The sequence below is a fragment of the Cyphomyrmex costatus genome, unplaced genomic scaffold (genome assembly GCF_001594065.2).
Source record: "Cyphomyrmex costatus isolate MS0001 unplaced genomic scaffold, Ccosl1.0 scaffold332, whole genome shotgun sequence".
NCBI classification, from domain to species: Eukaryota; Metazoa; Arthropoda; class Insecta; order Hymenoptera; family Formicidae; genus Cyphomyrmex; species Cyphomyrmex costatus.
Window position 1 is genome coordinate 428,801 of NW_017277473.1, and position 15,709 is coordinate 444,509.

A 15,709-nucleotide genomic window follows, 5' to 3' on the forward strand; every position below is an offset into this window, starting at 1 on the left:
ATATATATATATATATATTGTATTAATATTATATCCTCATTATGCACTTGTTGTCCTGAGTCTACTCATTTAACATACTGTGATTTAGGAGTGATATGCATATGTATATTTATTCTTTAGAACGTAATTTTAATACTATTATTATATCAATTGTATTGTTATTTATTACTTGTTTATATTTGTTTTCCTTTGGATGTGTAAGATGAGCCTTTTAGTTACATGGTCACTGTTAAATGAGTATACACTTATAATTTTCTGTATTAATATTTAAATGTAAAAAAGATACGGTATGTATATACGCTATTACTAGTTCCGTTGATGCATATTTTCAAAGAGCTATCATTTGTATATGATTTTGTTAAGACTATTCGAAATCTTCCCACTATTCTAAGTTTTCGTAAGTTATTGATATTTCGTAGATCGCAATAGTCATAAAGAGCTTCCATGACTTGAAAATATACATCGACATGTATGAATACAAATGCACTACGTATAGCTATACAAAACCGTTTAAGAAGATATCCGATGAAGTTCAACAAAATTTGAGAGAGAGGGAGAGGGGGGTGAGAGAAAGAGTGAGAGAGAGAGAGAGAGAGAAAGAGAAGGATGTCTCTTCTTATTTATTACATTTTTCGACAAATTTTATAAAAAAGATTTATATGTATGTAGAAATAAAGGAGTGAAAATAATGACATTACGATTATTCTTATGCATACATCCTACAACACAACAGCAACAAGAACAACATCCGTTGTCCAATTATTCTGCAGACACATATACGGACACATACCCATGTAGAATATGCATAGATTCTGTCTCGATTGCTTTCAGATAAAGTAGAAGTGCACAGAGGAGAAGACGTTAAAGCAGAAACAGCGGCACAAATCAGAAGGGAGACGCAAGAATCTCTGCAGCAGAATTTCACTCCCAGCTTAGCACGCAGATTGAGTAGACAATTTATTGAACAAACCCGACAATCTGTACCGCGTTCACCATCCTCCTCACGCGACAGTAACAGATATTATCAGTCGCCGACGAGGGATTTTACACAGAGTCTGATAGGCCCGAGCGAAATCGCGAAACGATTTTCCACGTCCACGACTTCTGATCGAACCGAATACAGAGGTAGATCGCTCGATCGAGGTATTAGGAGAACCAACAGTTTGTTAGAGCCGTGCAAGTATGATAGACGGCATTCACCGCGAAGAAGCATCAGCCTGTTCGACGACGATGACGACGACGACTGCGATGACAAGCTGTTGCCGCCTCTACCGAAGCACATAATGACTCTGGGTCGCAAGTACAAGGAATCAATTAGATCGAGTGTCGTTGGTAACGCGAGACGAGACAGCTTTCATGGTTATAGAACCGACAAGATCCAGGAAGAGCCTGGCGACGATATACACTTGTCCGTTTGCAAAGAGGAAATTGATAACATAACGGAAAACGGCTCTATATCGGAAGGTACATCGGTATCTGTGTGCAACTCGAATTCGATAGAAAATACTATTGGCATCACTACCACAACTACTTCGAGCACATCAGCCAGATCCTGCGAGGCCTCACCCACGGAATCCTCGTCGAATCTGGGTGATTATGGAAAATTGATTTGCAAGTCAGACATCTCCAAGAGTTTCGAGAACCGATTGATAGCAGCAGAAAATTTGATCAAGGAATCAAAATTGAAAAACTTAACGTTGCAGCAATTCAATCCGAATCTCAGCTGCAATTACAAAGATATGGACAAGTGTGACAAGGAAGCTCTAATGACCACTTCGGATCCACTGTCGGCAGCAAACTCCGTCACGTCCAAGAGACGTAGTTGCATCCCGAGTCTGAGATTACGTTCAGGTTCGTTGACCAGAGAGCCGAGTGTGAAATCGTTCGCTGGCTCAGCTGACGTATCAGCCGGAGGTGTTAATCAGGAAAGGTCGATCCTAAGCAAACTTTTCAGAGGCAGTGGCAGTGGCACCGATAAGGAGGCCGAACCGAAGGACAACAACAAAAGCGACAAATCAAAACAACATCGTATCTCGCGCTTCTTGCGACCGGACTTTTTTGACACGCCGCGTGAGGAGAGCCAATACGTGAAGGCGAAAGAAGCACAGAAAGCTGCGGAGAATGAGCGTCGAAAATCGCGGTTCATGAAGCGAAAAAGCGAAAGCAAAGATCGCAAGGAGGATGATTCGAAGGACGAGAAGATCTGCAAGGAACAGAAGAATGAAATAAATACGCTGCAGAAGGATAAACTAGGCGGTGCCGTCGCTGCCGCTTCCTCCTCTTCCTCCTTCGAGGACAAGACTAACAAGGAAAACAAAGAGAAAGTCAAAGTCGAGCAAAGCTCGAAGAGCAGCTTTCTGCATTCGTTGGAGAAGAAACTAGAAAGGTTACGCTCGAATGACGAGACTACGAATATGATCGCGAAGCCGACGATAAATGGTAGCTCGATTTTGGGCGATCTCAGGAGGGAACGTGGATTACGCGAGTTCTCTGCACCACCCAACGAATGTTGCCCTGCGGACTCTGCGGGGTCGAGTCTGCTCGAGGTGAAGAAAACGCTGAGCGTGGAGAATCTTCCGCATGAAGGATCGAAGAAAAACGCCAGGAATGTGTCAAGCTCGAAAGGACGAGTGACGTCGGTATTGGGACTATTCAAGACAAATGCGGATACGACCAAGCGGAACGCGAACGGTAGTAGCCGGACGCAGAATGCGATTATGAGCAAATTGAAAAGGAGCCCGCCTAAATGCGTCAAATCGGCCGAATCGTCCTTGGAGGAAGATGTAACCGCGACGAGCAAAATACCGACGAAATTCGCCAGAACCGACAGTAAACCGACGAAAAAGTTGCCGGAGAACAAGAGATCGCCGGAGAAGGTAGTGAGCGAAATGTGCAAAAGATCGCCGTCCAAGGAGAAATCGAAAGAGAGGGAGTTGATAGTTAAGGAAAGAAAACCTTTTGTGGAAAAACAATCGAGGGAAGTTAAAAGACCCGCGCCTTCCTCGGACTCCTCGGCATCGTCATCCGTGGATAGAATAAAGCTAGACAAAGTGGATTCACTGAAAAAATCGTCAGACCAATCGTCAGAATTTCTGCGTAGAATCGTGGACGATAAGAACACCCATGTGGCATCCATTATCAATAATGAAGATAAGAAAATGACTAAAACCAAAAGGAACATTAATTCGGTAGTAGGTAGAAATGAGTCGGTCACGAAGATCGACAAAGGCGAGGAAATCGATAAGAATAAGATTAAGAAGCTGGTCAAGTCGAAAGAAAATGCGAGTAAAGATGAGACCAACGATTCTAGGAAGAAGAGAATAGTGCGTGTCGTGAAGAAAGTCGTCAAGAAATCCGACAGTTCCGAAAGCAAGTCCGACGAGAAGGAAAAGTCATCGAAGTTACTAACGAAGAAGAAAACTGTGACGACGAAGAAAGAGAAGAGTCCTGACGGTCCGACTGTCATGGCGAAAGATTCGATCGAAGGACATGATGATCAGATTACCGCGAAATTATCGCAATCACATTGCGCGCCTGTGAAACAGGCGGAATCGGACCTGCCAGCGAAGTCCAGGGATGCTACGAAAAATTCAAATACGAATCAGATAAAAGCTGATGTTAAAGGAACAGATAAATTCAATGTAAACGTGTCGTCTACTGACGTCTCGCAGGTGAATTCCGCGCTTGGGAACGTATCGAATTCTCAAAGCATTTTAAGCGAGTTGCCTCCTGTAGGCTCCTCGAATCCTACAGCTCGGGTCGATTCGAATTTTAATATCTGTCAATCGAAGCAACAACCATTAGAACAAAATCGGCCGAATAGAGCGAATTTGAAACTCGATCTCTCTAAGATACCGCAACACACGTTTAGACACGCGACTCCCAAGAGAGATTCACCTGAATGTGGTTCACCGAAAACGAGACCTACCACGTCTATTGGATCGTCCAAAATCGACGATCCTGTGGCGGAGAGTGGTTCTGACAAATTGATGGAACATCTATCCAAGATGACGCACCACGCCAACATTACCGGCAACAAGATAATCATCGACAAGCCGTTACGAGCGAAAGACGTCGCTGAGCTGAAGCGAGAGGTCATCGAATGTGCCAGGATCATAGAGAATCACATGGATTTGCGAGACGATCGCTCCAATCAGCGGACCGTCGATCATGCACTCGCCTTGAACGAACCAAAAGAGATCAAGTCGAATCCTTCTGAAGGGATCAGTGACGTGACTAAAGAGGTGACTAAAGAGCCATCGGATGATTACACCAGCGAGATGTTCTCGCCCGAGGAACCTGAAAGTTTTGATTCCTGGTCGATCTGTTCGGCCGATCTGAATCACAATCGCAGCGATTTGCATTCGCCCACATCGCCATCGTATTCTCTGTTTATGCGTGGCTCCGACAGCTCGGAATCGGTGATAGATCGAATACGAAGACGCAGCTTTTACTCGAGATTCAACGATCGTAAGAGGCCATCCTTGACGGCGCCGCCACCAGGAGTGAACAGCGTCACTCTGCCTAGAAGGTTCAGCTTCAACAGTTCTAGAGAAAGGGAGCGCGACAGATTGTACAATTATGGAGTTACTAGGACGAGGTAAATTCACTGTACGAGATTTGCTTCTCTTTCTGACACTTTTTGCCTTAAAAAAAAAATTAATTAAATGTCGCGGTCCAGACGTAATAAGAAAAGCAAATCGAACTATTGTTTTCACAATTCGTAGCTTCACGAGCCAAACGTTCTTCTACTGTTGTTGGTTATTTAAAATATTTCGTAGGGAGAAGGACAAAAGTTATATTTTGTATGGCGACGACGAGGTGTCCTCGAGGAAATCGCCGATCGACCGAGAGAGGTATAACGACGCATCGAATGTATCGTCGTACAGTCATCAGATGGATGCGAGAATCTTCGATCATTACGGTAGTGGCTTACCGTCTTCCTCGCATGATTCTTTGAGGAGATACGTCAAGTCCCCGACGTTGGATCTTGTCGCCTCTCGCGCCAAGTATCATAGCACAGACGTCATCGCGGACAACGATCTTGGCGGAGTCTCGTGCAAGAGTTCTCTGTCGAGATCGTTTCTGAGTGACGGCATGGCGGATTCTTCTTACTACGGTAGGAGCACGTCGACTACTTTGCCAAAAAAATACGGCTCCACCGTTGGTGGTCTGGAACCAAAGAGCGTAGAATATTACGAGGAGATCTTGTCACCGAGCAATCCCGGTTATCTGTCGCCACGCGACACCTGCCGATCGCCGTTGATGGATATCTATTTGAACAGATGTGAGAACGGATGCAATCACAATGGTAATTTGGAATTACAACAGTTTAGCGCCGATAAACCAAGAGCCTACACGGATACGGAGATCGTTCAAGGGAATGGTAAGTCGCTTGGTGAGCAGAAAAGTTATCATATGTATTATAGAGTGTTTCTTTTAAATAACACCCACTAATCATATAGTGCTATTCTTGATAAAAAACTGATTGTGAGTCGAAGTCTTTTACTGTAAAATTTTGTAAAATTTTTACAATAGTTAACGAGATTTTAATTTTAAAAAATTGTTGAATAAACGAATAAAATCGATACAATTTTAAGATATCTTTTAGTGTTCTTTGTGAAATATTTTCAAGATGTTTTTTAAAGAACTCTCAAAGATATCTTGTTTTATGCGTTGATTTTAAACATTTTGCTCAATGGATAATTAAAAAAAATATTGCTGAAATCGCAAAATAATAGAGGACTTTTCGAATCAGTTTTTTTATTCATTATCAATAGCACTATAGGATTAGTGGAGAAACTTTTATAATGAGAAAATATACAGTAAAAAATTGATAAAGAATGAACATACATTCATTTGTACAAAATTGAATTTTCTGAGGTTTTATTTTAATTATTCGCCAACATTTATACCCGTTTTTATTGTATATTGTCGATCTCATTAATTACCAATTTTTTTTTAATTCTTCATCTTTGATATGCATAAAAAATTTTTCTTTTTCAGAAACATAATACAACGCTTCAGCGAAAAGAGGAATGCCTCCTCGACAGCTGTGGATAGCCTAACGAATACATTTGTTACCGAATGAAATTGATTTATAATTCAGACAGAATGTAATTCTGCAAAATGATAATATACCGTACATATTTAGCTTTTAACGATTTTATAATACAGATTCGCGTCAAAATGTCTCGCACTTCTTCGTCATAGCGATGAAATAGTCGCGATGGCAATAAAAATGAAACGATGAATATTAAATGATTGAATATACACATCTCTCTCGTTATATTAAAATATACGCTTAAATTAAAATTTTAAAATTACTGTTTTAGATACGGTTAAAAATCTTTTTCATGGTTCTAATTGTATCTGAATCAGTGATGAATTTTGTTATACAGAAATAAGTTTTACAGAAGTTTCTATTTATTTTCCTTTTTTTTCAAATTATATCAAAGTTACAAAGAAATATAAAAGAAAATATTGTACTTATTTTTTATTGCACACAAATCTTAACTTTTGAAAAATATAACTGAATTGACATCTCTTATAACTGTAAACGCGTGCTAAGAGAGCACTTCGTCTCTGATATTTATAGAAATATAAATATAAAGGTTGGTAGCTGCCTCCTATTAGAATTATCGCAGCGACGAGATAAGAGAAGATCTTGCCATTTATTTCATCGGTCTAACTTGCGTTCCAAAGCGTCAATTTAATAAATTTAAACTGCACACGATAGGTATTATTTTTTAAATAGAAAAATATATCAGATCTGTTTATCTTTTGTCATAATTATATATTCGTAGTGTGAGAATAAAAATAACTTGTATAAATTCAGAAAAACTGGAGGAAGAAGATTATAATTCTATAGCGTCACGGCGTGATGTTAATAACCAACGAATCGCTGATAATCGAAGCAGGGTGACGCTTTAGGGTGCAATAGGCCAAAGACTAGTAAAAAAAAAAAGCGTGAACGGCGCATTTTAGTTCCTTACGTGAGTAATGCTTTATACAGTCGGATTTTCGTAATTCTTCCGTTTATATTCTTTTCGCTATTTTTTCTCTCAGTTTATTGCGCTGCTCTTTCATTATTTTACGCCCGTCACTTGACTATGTACATACGACGTAGAATAAAAATATGAAATAATAAGAAAAAGAGAGAGAGGGAGAGAGGAGAGAGAGAGAGAGAGAGAGAGAGAGAAAAAGAGAGAGCAAGAAGACAAGTAAGGAAAGGGAACGAAAAGACAAAAAGGAAGAGATATGAAAGTTTGACTTTGTACGTACTTATGAAAATAGTTTTTAATTGGATCGATCAGAGATTGCGAGAAAAGAAACAGCGATATTATATTAGGCCTAAAAAGTTTTGCCTGATCAGCCTCACGGTCTTCCGCTTGTTACGTATGTGTTTTCTATTGATATATACATATTTTAAAATAAATATCGGTACTCTCTTCAACTATTTTGTCTTTTAAGCTATTTTACTCTTCTTTTACCCTTCACGAATGCGAGCGCTCTATTTAATCGCGTGATATTACGCGAATGACAGTTCTTGAGATTTGACAGTCAACTTTTCTGCTTCGTTTACGAAATAATAGCTTAATACAACTCGCGCGTTCAATTCACAACGACTAGAGGATTTAACTTGAACAAATTTATGGCGACCAATTTGCTGATAAATCCTGTAAAACTGCGCTTTTATATAGAAAGATACAGAAAGGAGAATAAATTGATAAATGTGCGAGAAACGTTTGTGCCTACTACTTATACAAAATCGTTGACTGGTAAATTCTATGCGAAGCACGATGCTTTCTCTCCGTTGGACGTTAGACAGGACGATATCAATTTGATTAAACGACAGATGCAGATGATACCCACAGACATTTATTCATTCAGACCGCCGACAGTAAACATGGAGTAAGTTGACAAAACATTCTAGTAATAAAAACATAAATAAAAACTAATTAAGTTTCTTACAAATTGTTTTATAGATACGGCTGGTTCGCTGCATCACTTATACCCATTTCGAAAGATCCAAGATTACTCTTCTCCAGAAAACAATCGGATTTCGTCACGAATGAACTCTTACGTCGAAAACTACAAAAAGGTCTTCCGGAAAAACGATTTTCTGGCGTGCCATTTAGAACATAAATGTTTGAGACATTTCAAACAAATTAAAAAGCAGAATAAAATTAATTTATAATTAACGGTTCAACAATAATTTTTAAAATAAATATATTTTAAAGAAAGAAATCTTTTAACAATAACAGCATCGCTAAATATTTGACGCTAAAGTCAGCTGAACTTGATAAAATTCGATACATTGATTCGAGCGATGTTGTGTCGCTGTTGTGTTGCTGTTCCTTGGCAACAAGTACCGTGGTAACTCTTTCGCAAGATGGGTCTTTAACGTGTACGCTCTTTTACCGAACAAAGTCCAAATAAAAGTAGGACCTGGACTCGGATATTCAACCTAAGCGTACAAGTCGAAAATTTATACTTTGCTATGGTCCATCATGAAGTTATCAAAGTGATAACTTCGATAGTAATCTGCACGTATGTATACAAATTTTGGCAACAATGCTACCTATTAATCGTATATAATTAATGAAAATGTCATTAGATAATTGGACGGGATGACAGGCAGAGCTTTTCGTATTAAAGTGCAGCTAGATGTACACGCGGTATGTATGTATGATTTTTCTGGAGTGCTATATTCTGTAACTGTTTTTACACGTCTGTCGACAGTTATTGGTGTCGTTGCGCAGCTTTTTTGCCATACAAAATATCTGCGCAACGACATCGACAACTGTCGGTAGAGGTGTGTAAAAACAGGATAGTACTCCTGTTTTATTTTGGTGACTTTTCTTTACACGGCATGATTTTAGGTAACATGTCCTGGCGTTTGGTTATGCCCCAACGGCAAAGTGGCTCTGCGAATCAACGCTCTTGATTCTTGTGCGGAATCCCATGCAACAAGCCCGATTTTACCGCTCTTGTTCCATGACAAATTCACTTTTGATAAAATCTTTTATGGAATAATTTCCTTGACGGAGCTACAAAATACTTTGGAGCAAGAATTTTTATACGCGGAATTGATACAGTGGGCGACTCCGGCTAGCCGAGATATTATTTTAGCAACGTTTGAAACAAATTTGGCAGAATTGCTGTATCCTGCGCCGTGTTTCAAAGGTTTACTAGCCGGTGTGGATGTTGACCTTCTTATGGAGCCGACTAAATGTTTTCCCGTAGGTCTTTTGCACCTATTCGTTATAATTGTAAAAAATCTAATTGTAAGAAAACTTTTCACCGGACAAAACGATTGTTTTTTACCTCAGGGTATAATAGCACCTAAAATCGAGATCTCCACCAAAACAGTTATCGAGGAAATCATAGAATTCTGTGACACAAGCAAATGTTATATCATTAATCGAAACATTAGCTCTAAGGTATTTTCTAAATACAAATTGAAATCGACTAACACATATGTCGTTTATAATTAGCAAATTTATGTAATATGGTCCTGTATATATGTACAATAAATTTTAGCAAACGGCGTGTAGACAGAGAAAAAGACCGATTAATGGTATTATAAGACAGCGAAGAGTGTGTCACACTAAAAATAAACCGAGATCTCAAAGCTGTCAACCGTAAGCATTATTATATTATTGTTATTATCACATGTTATTAATGATATATAAATATAAGTTACGTATATAAAATAGATTCCGTCAGAGATCGAGCGATTCTCATCAATGTCCTTCGTGTACCACGAGTCGTCAAACAGAATCGCAAATTGATCAGTGTTATCACTCAAGGAGAAATTCGATGTGCACTTGTCGACCAGATTTCCCAAAGTTAGCCAGATCTACCATTATACGTGACAAAACTCATGTTACAGATAACTGCCCAGTTTGTTTCAAGTATAATAATTATTATTTTCCCAAATATAATGATTGTGATATAATCAAGAAATCCTATAAGCAAAGATACTGCCGAAATTTATCTGATATTAGAGAATGTGGTTGTATTTGTAGAAACGGCGCATTCGACACCCATGAGGAAGTAGTGATGCCATTGTGAGTACACTGAAAATGGACGAATTTCTTCGAACATTTATATACACAAGGTTTGTTTTTTATTCTTGCACTGTCTGAACTAGTGTACACGGTTTAAACGTATATATTTGTTTCACTTCAACTTATTGAATCGCGTACACCAGTTTAGACAGTGTAGGAATAAAAAAAAACAGACCATACATATATGTGTGTACATGTGCGCGCGCGCATTTTTCCTCTTTAAAATAAATTTAACAAAATTTCTCTACTTTTTACCGAGATACTTCATATCCACTGAGTTTTTATGAAGTGCGAGAAAACTGCAAGTATATTTCTGAATTTATGAATGGTAATAAACGCGCGCGTGCACGTGTGCGCACACACACACCACACACGCACACACACACACGCACACATTAATTCTACATATATGCATGTCTTCACAGATTACAATCTAAACTCGAAAATCTTCAAAAAGCTAAAGAAAAATGGTATTCTACTGAAATAATGGACAAGTAAGTAATTAAAATTTTTTGTTCTGCAATGAACGTTTAAATTAAAAAAAAAAATGATTTCAGTCTTGAGGAATGCAATCCGAAATGCGAATACACTCAAGATTATTCTCCGAGCCATGGTTTTTATAAAAATTTGGAAAAATTTTACAAAAGAATGTATAAGCAAGCGAAAATGCGTGCACAAGAGATCGACGATTGATATGAAAAATATCATTGTCATTCAGGTTTTTTTCTAAAATGCGATTTTTATATCTTTATGGATACTGCCCAAATTGGCGTTACAAATCCTTTGAAACATTTGATCAACCAATTAAAAAAAATTGTACTAATGGACTAATAAAACATTTCGAAACATCAAGGAAACCGTAACCAATATTACAAAATTCTGTAATACATAGATTGCTTTATGTATGTGTGTGTATTGTTTATATATAATATATATATATATATATATATATATAGTTTATATATATCTGTAATATTAAACTATCTTATTTAATAAAAGAATAAATTTTTTTTATTGCAATTAAGTATTAATTAAAACATAAGTTATGTACGAGTATTAATATGTTAAACTTACGCCTGCGCCGATCTCTTTGGCATCAGACTTTCTATTTACGCCACGTCAGTTCCAAAATATCTCTCCAGTTGTGGCGTAAACAGAAAATTTAATGAAATAGGCTCGATGTCAGGACGATTATATAATCAATAACATAAAAGATACAGTATTGTTCTTTAAAGCAGATTTATCAAATATTTTAAAAAGTTTTTGGGTCTGGCGTGGCCTTTATGTGTTAATATTTGTTCAATTGTTAAATATTCGCATTTTTGCAAAGACACTGTAATTGATATAAACATATAGTACAATGTCCTTTATCACAGTTTTACGAAATAAAAATATTATAAGTAATAAATATGTGAATAAATCAATTATATATATAAACGTTAGGAAATATATATGTAAAGTGTGGGAATATATTTAGATTATATGTACAATATACATATATAAAAAAAAATTATTTATTTGCTATATGCTTGGCGTCCACTTTTGTATGTTGGCGTATCTAAAATTCGTTTACCACGTAGAGTAACAGATTTCTTCAAAAGTGCCGGTGTTCTTAGGTATAAGCCGCGACCTTGTGGATTCCAAGCCTTCAATAAAACACGGTCAGCTTCTTCAGCAGCGATTGCTATCCATCCTGCAATAATTATAAAATCATGATTGTAAAGGTACATTTTCACGAACTGCTCAAACCGGATGTTTCAACGACAAAAAGGATCATACAATTAAAATTAATTCTGAATATTCGTAATTTTAATCACGTAATCCTTTTTGCCACTGAAACAGTCGGTTTGAGCGACTCGTGAAAATGTACCATGAGACTGAAAGCTATTATGCAAATAGAAATTTATTTATTACAAGAAAAAATTACCCGCACTGGATAAAACAATATCGGCGACTGATTCGTTCCGACCAATACCAGTAATTTCCATCTTCTTAGATATTAAAGGTGGCCAATATTTCAATCGATCTGGATTGTTTTCAGGTACGACAAACGCTTCTGTTTGAAGTAACTCATTGTATACATTATCCGCATCCTCAGTATGAGTTAGAGTTATCGGCAATTCGTTACTTGAAAATATTGTACACCTATGACATGTAATTGTTTTTAATATTTAAACACCTTTAATTTATTATATTATTATTAGCAATCACACACATATAAATATGCATAAGTACCTAATATAATTATCACCCTTTATGTAATCTAATCTGCCTATTCCACCCAAAAATATCGTTTGATTTACATGTAAAATGAAAGTCCTAGGCGAGATTATTTTCTTTGGTAAAACTGATAAAAGTTCCTGCATTGTTAGCAAATCTAATATTTGATCTGGTTGAATGGTGCCAGGAGTATCGTAACACCAGCGGCTTTGTTTGTACTCGTGTTTAGTATCATCAAACCCAAATTGTGTATTCTTCTTAAATTTTTCTACCATGAGCAGATCGTTTTTGGATGTTGATGGAAAGGTTCTGCCTATATGACCTAAATTTATAGAATATATAACACTTACTTTCATATGCTAACAATAATGCAAAACTTTTTAATCGATTATATAAAATTGGATGTTGAGAGAATTCTACACTCAAGTATGATACATACTTTGCAATGTAGCGTACTTTAAATTATGTGTTATTTTGAACTGATTAATTCGAAAAGTTTCTTCAGCCTGTTTGTGCTTTTGTTCCATTTTTAATCGCAATGTCCTCAAATAAAGTCGCCATTTTCTAGGACTTAGAATAGGAAATTTCAACAAATTTAATGTTGTTCCTGGCCAAGGAGAAATAGTTGCACGTTGTATAAGATCCACAGCTTGTATTTTGCAATAATCAGACTTCAGAAGAGCATTAAACAGAGAGGATTTACCAACGTTTGTGCATCCAATAAGGTAAACATCTCCTAGAAATTAAATCATAATAAATTATAATAAATATAAAATATATTGAAACGTGTGTTTTTCTAGATAATTAATTTTGAATCCTTACCTTTGTATTTCCAGAGGTTCTGTAATTTATTTATAAGTTCTTCTATGCCATAGCCTGTTTTTGCAGATACAAGTGCCACATGTTTGATATTCTCCTTCTTGATTCCTGTATTTTCTACAGCCTTTAAAAGGCAATCTTTGATATGAGTAAAAAATTTTTTCGAATCTTGAGGCAGCAAATCTACTTTATTCCCAACAACAAATACTTGCGTGTAAGGATGCAGCACACTGTTTATTTCAGGCCATATGCTACATGGAAAATCCGTAAGATCAACCATCAGAATGACAGCACATTTCTTTGTTTTTATTACTTTTAAAAGTTTTGGATATTCATCCGCAGATACTTTTACTTCTAACGTGGTGTTATAATACTGCATAAAATGGCATCTTTGACAAATCATAACTCGCAATTCTTTCTTGCTCCTCTTTAGGAACAACTCTGAAGGCATATAACCTGGTAGAGCTTGATCCTTACAATGCAATAAGGCGCCACATCCACCACATGGTACAGAACTAATATTAGAGTTTGGATCAGGAGTTCCATAATTATTGAGCCAGTTATCATCCTGTAAAGTATCATTGTATTGCTCAACATCAACCATCCAATTAGATGGAACATTTGATAAATCTCTTTTATATGATGTATCACTTTCTCCTAAGTAATCCTTCAAATTAAATTCTTTTTCCAAATTTGCATTCTTTTCCGTTAAATATTTTTCATATAGAACTTTATACTTGTTGTTCAATGATATTATATTTTCATCAAAATTATCTTCATTTACTTTAGAAGATGTGTTCACATTACTGTACGAATCTGTACTTGCATATGGCATATGTACAGGTTTAGTTATATCTTCATCTGCATTTATATGCTCCTGCTCCAAGTGGATGTTGTTGTTCTCATTATTTTTCTCATCCAAAAGTATGCTGTAAACGGGTACGTTTGTGAGCTCATTGATTCGTACTTCTCTCTGATAATTCTCAAACTTCTTCTTCCATATAAAATGCTTCATATAACTTATTTTCACCTTATAATAATCTAAATAGTCGCAATATATCAATTTTTCTCGTAATGCTACGACTCTTGGATCGAGAGACGAGTGAATACCATTCTCCTTCCTGTCGTATTTTGTTGAATAAAAGAAAGCCTGAACCAGTTTGTATCTATATCGATAGGTTCTTAAATGACAATACGTGTTATCTGTGCTGAATTTCCACGCAGAATATTTCACAAAATTAATCAGTTTAATATTATTTACAGACAACATCATAAACGTAACATGTGTTCCAAAGTGACACAGCGTGCATTTATCCGTTACTTGCTAAAGGTTAGAATTCGTAAAAGAAACATAACCTTTTCATGATATATCATGAACCTTAGATTTAAATTTAAAACGTGAAATTGTTGTCTACTGTTTGAATTATAATTATAGTGAAATGCTGAGAATTAAAGTTAAGATATTATACAAATATACCCGTGAACAATTCAATCAATTTGATATAGCGATGGAGTCGCCTGTTTTACCGATATAACTAGCGCATTTTAATTATTTACGTTTCTGTCCAGTTTCTTCATAATAGTTTTACAGAATAAAAATTCCTTTTCAACGATTAAAATATACATGCTAATATACTGAGCCCTAGTATATTTTGTGTCTAAAGCTGAAAAAACATTAAAAAATTATAAATTTCGTTATCCATTTTACCTCAATATGGCAACGTTGAAGGTAAAAATAATGGATAAAGAGAAATCTGTAATTTTTTATTTTTTTTCCAGCTTTGGATACGAAATACACTACAAGCAGGTACATTAGCATGTATATTTTAATAGTGGAAAAAGAATTTTTATTCTGTAAAACTGTTACAGAAAAATTGAACTGAAACGAAAACGTCAAAAACGCTCGTTTTGTCGGTAATGCAAACAACTCCAGCATCTTTCTACGACATTCTATTGTAGATCCTTCATAAGACTGAAAAAACAGATATATGCATTGAAGATTGAAATTGTAAATTAAAATTTTGCCAATGAGGACAGTGGAATTTTAGCTCCTATTATTTTGATTGGTCAATTTCCGATCTTTTAATCTTCAATACGTAGTCTGATATTCCGACCTAACAATTAATATAAGTAGAAAAATTCTTTACCATTTTGCAATTTTCTGCCTATTATCAAATGTAAGTGCGCGTCGAGATAAAATCGTGTGGATATAATACATTGATAGGATATGATAATATAGGATAGTTATATAAGTTAGAATTATTCAATATATTTTCTGAATATATATATGTATATATAATATATATATACAAACTATTCGTGTAATATTCGGAATACACAGTTGGACATAAAATTCGAATACTCGATAGAGGTAACCTACGCTGCGCGTAAGTAATTTGACAACGATAATGGATAATATACAGTCGACATTTGGCTGAGAGGAAAAGCTTCCACTGTCAATTATAACATTTTTGTTTTTCTTCTATATCTTTTTGAACATAGATATAACGGGTATTTGTTCTTTATTCTTCACTTTCTCATAATACATATAGCTCCTGTGCATGCACAGCATAGCAAATTAAAATATAAAACTA

General features: G+C 36.1%; 4 protein-coding genes across 6 annotated transcripts in view; 3 read left to right on the forward strand and 1 right to left on the reverse strand.

Moving 5' to 3' along the window:
* The window catches only part of Nuak1 (Nuak family kinase 1), a 20,778-nt gene extending 14,481 nt beyond the window's left edge, over positions 1 to 6,297 (forward strand). For 2 of the 3 annotated variants that reach the window (XM_018542519.1, XM_018542520.1), the window contains exons 11-13: positions 832 to 4,600; positions 4,782 to 5,398; positions 6,007 to 6,297. In XM_018542519.1, the coding sequence (XP_018398021.1) occupies positions 832 to 4,600; positions 4,782 to 5,398; positions 6,007 to 6,014 (4,394 nt within the window). In that variant the 3' untranslated portion in view covers positions 6,015 to 6,297. The remainder of the gene's footprint in view (positions 1 to 831; positions 4,601 to 4,781; positions 5,399 to 6,006) is intronic. The other variant, XM_018542521.1, reaches the window with a different exon arrangement.
* Positions 6,298 to 7,654: 1,357 nt separating this feature from the next.
* On the forward strand, positions 7,655 to 8,148 carry LOC108776027 (uncharacterized). Its single transcript, XM_018542522.1, has 2 exons — positions 7,655 to 7,914; positions 7,989 to 8,148. The coding sequence occupies exons 1-2, from the start codon at positions 7,655 to 7,657 to the stop codon at positions 8,146 to 8,148; spliced, it is 420 nt and encodes a 139-aa protein (XP_018398024.1).
* Positions 8,149 to 8,687: 539 nt separating this feature from the next.
* Positions 8,688 to 10,924, forward strand: LOC108775984 (spermatogenesis associated 6-like protein). The gene is made up of 8 exons (XM_018542465.1): positions 8,688 to 8,717; positions 8,886 to 9,245; positions 9,336 to 9,446; positions 9,547 to 9,647; positions 9,723 to 9,920; positions 10,035 to 10,076; positions 10,502 to 10,570; positions 10,634 to 10,924. The coding sequence occupies exons 1-8, from the start codon at positions 8,688 to 8,690 to the stop codon at positions 10,767 to 10,769; spliced, it is 1,047 nt and encodes a 348-aa protein (XP_018397967.1). The 3' UTR covers positions 10,770 to 10,924.
* Positions 10,925 to 11,543: 619 nt separating this feature from the next.
* On the reverse strand, positions 11,544 to 14,444 carry LOC108776014 (nitric oxide-associated protein 1). The gene is made up of 5 exons (XM_018542505.1): positions 13,119 to 14,444; positions 12,736 to 13,032; positions 12,312 to 12,618; positions 12,004 to 12,221; positions 11,544 to 11,769 (listed from the first exon to the last, which is right to left on the reverse strand). The coding sequence occupies exons 1-5, from the start codon at positions 14,386 to 14,388 to the stop codon at positions 11,591 to 11,593; spliced, it is 2,271 nt and encodes a 756-aa protein (XP_018398007.1). The 5' UTR covers positions 14,389 to 14,444; the 3' UTR covers positions 11,544 to 11,590.
* Positions 14,445 to 15,709: the final 1,265 nt, after the last annotated feature.

Excerpts from the sequence above, each read along its gene's own strand:
- LOC108776027 (XM_018542522.1), top strand. The coding sequence starts at position 7,655 with ATGGCGACCAATTTGCTGATAAATCCTGTAAAACTGCGCTTTTATATA. Across the intron at positions 7,915-7,988 it reads CCGCCGACAGTAAACATGGA|ATACGGCTGGTTCGCTGCAT; the intron begins GTAAGTTGACAA and ends ATTGTTTTATAG.
- LOC108775984 (XM_018542465.1), top strand. The coding sequence starts at position 8,688 with ATGTATGATTTTTCTGGAGTGCTATATTCT. Across the intron at positions 9,246-9,335 it reads AGCCGACTAAATGTTTTCCC|GGTATAATAGCACCTAAAAT; the intron begins GTAGGTCTTTTG and ends TTTTTACCTCAG. Across the intron at positions 9,921-10,034 it reads AACTGCCCAGTTTGTTTCAA|AAACGGCGCATTCGACACCC; the intron begins GTATAATAATTA and ends TTGTATTTGTAG.
- LOC108776014 (XM_018542505.1), bottom strand. The coding sequence starts at position 14,388 with ATGATGTTGTCTGTAAATAATATTAAACTGATTAATTTTGTGAAATAT. Across the intron at positions 12,222-12,311 it reads AAGGGTGATAATTATATTAG|GTGTACAATATTTTCAAGTA; the intron begins GTACTTATGCAT and ends TACATGTCATAG. Across the intron at positions 11,770-12,003 it reads TATTGTTTTATCCAGTGCGG|GATGGATAGCAATCGCTGCT; the intron begins GTAATTTTTTCT and ends TAATTATTGCAG.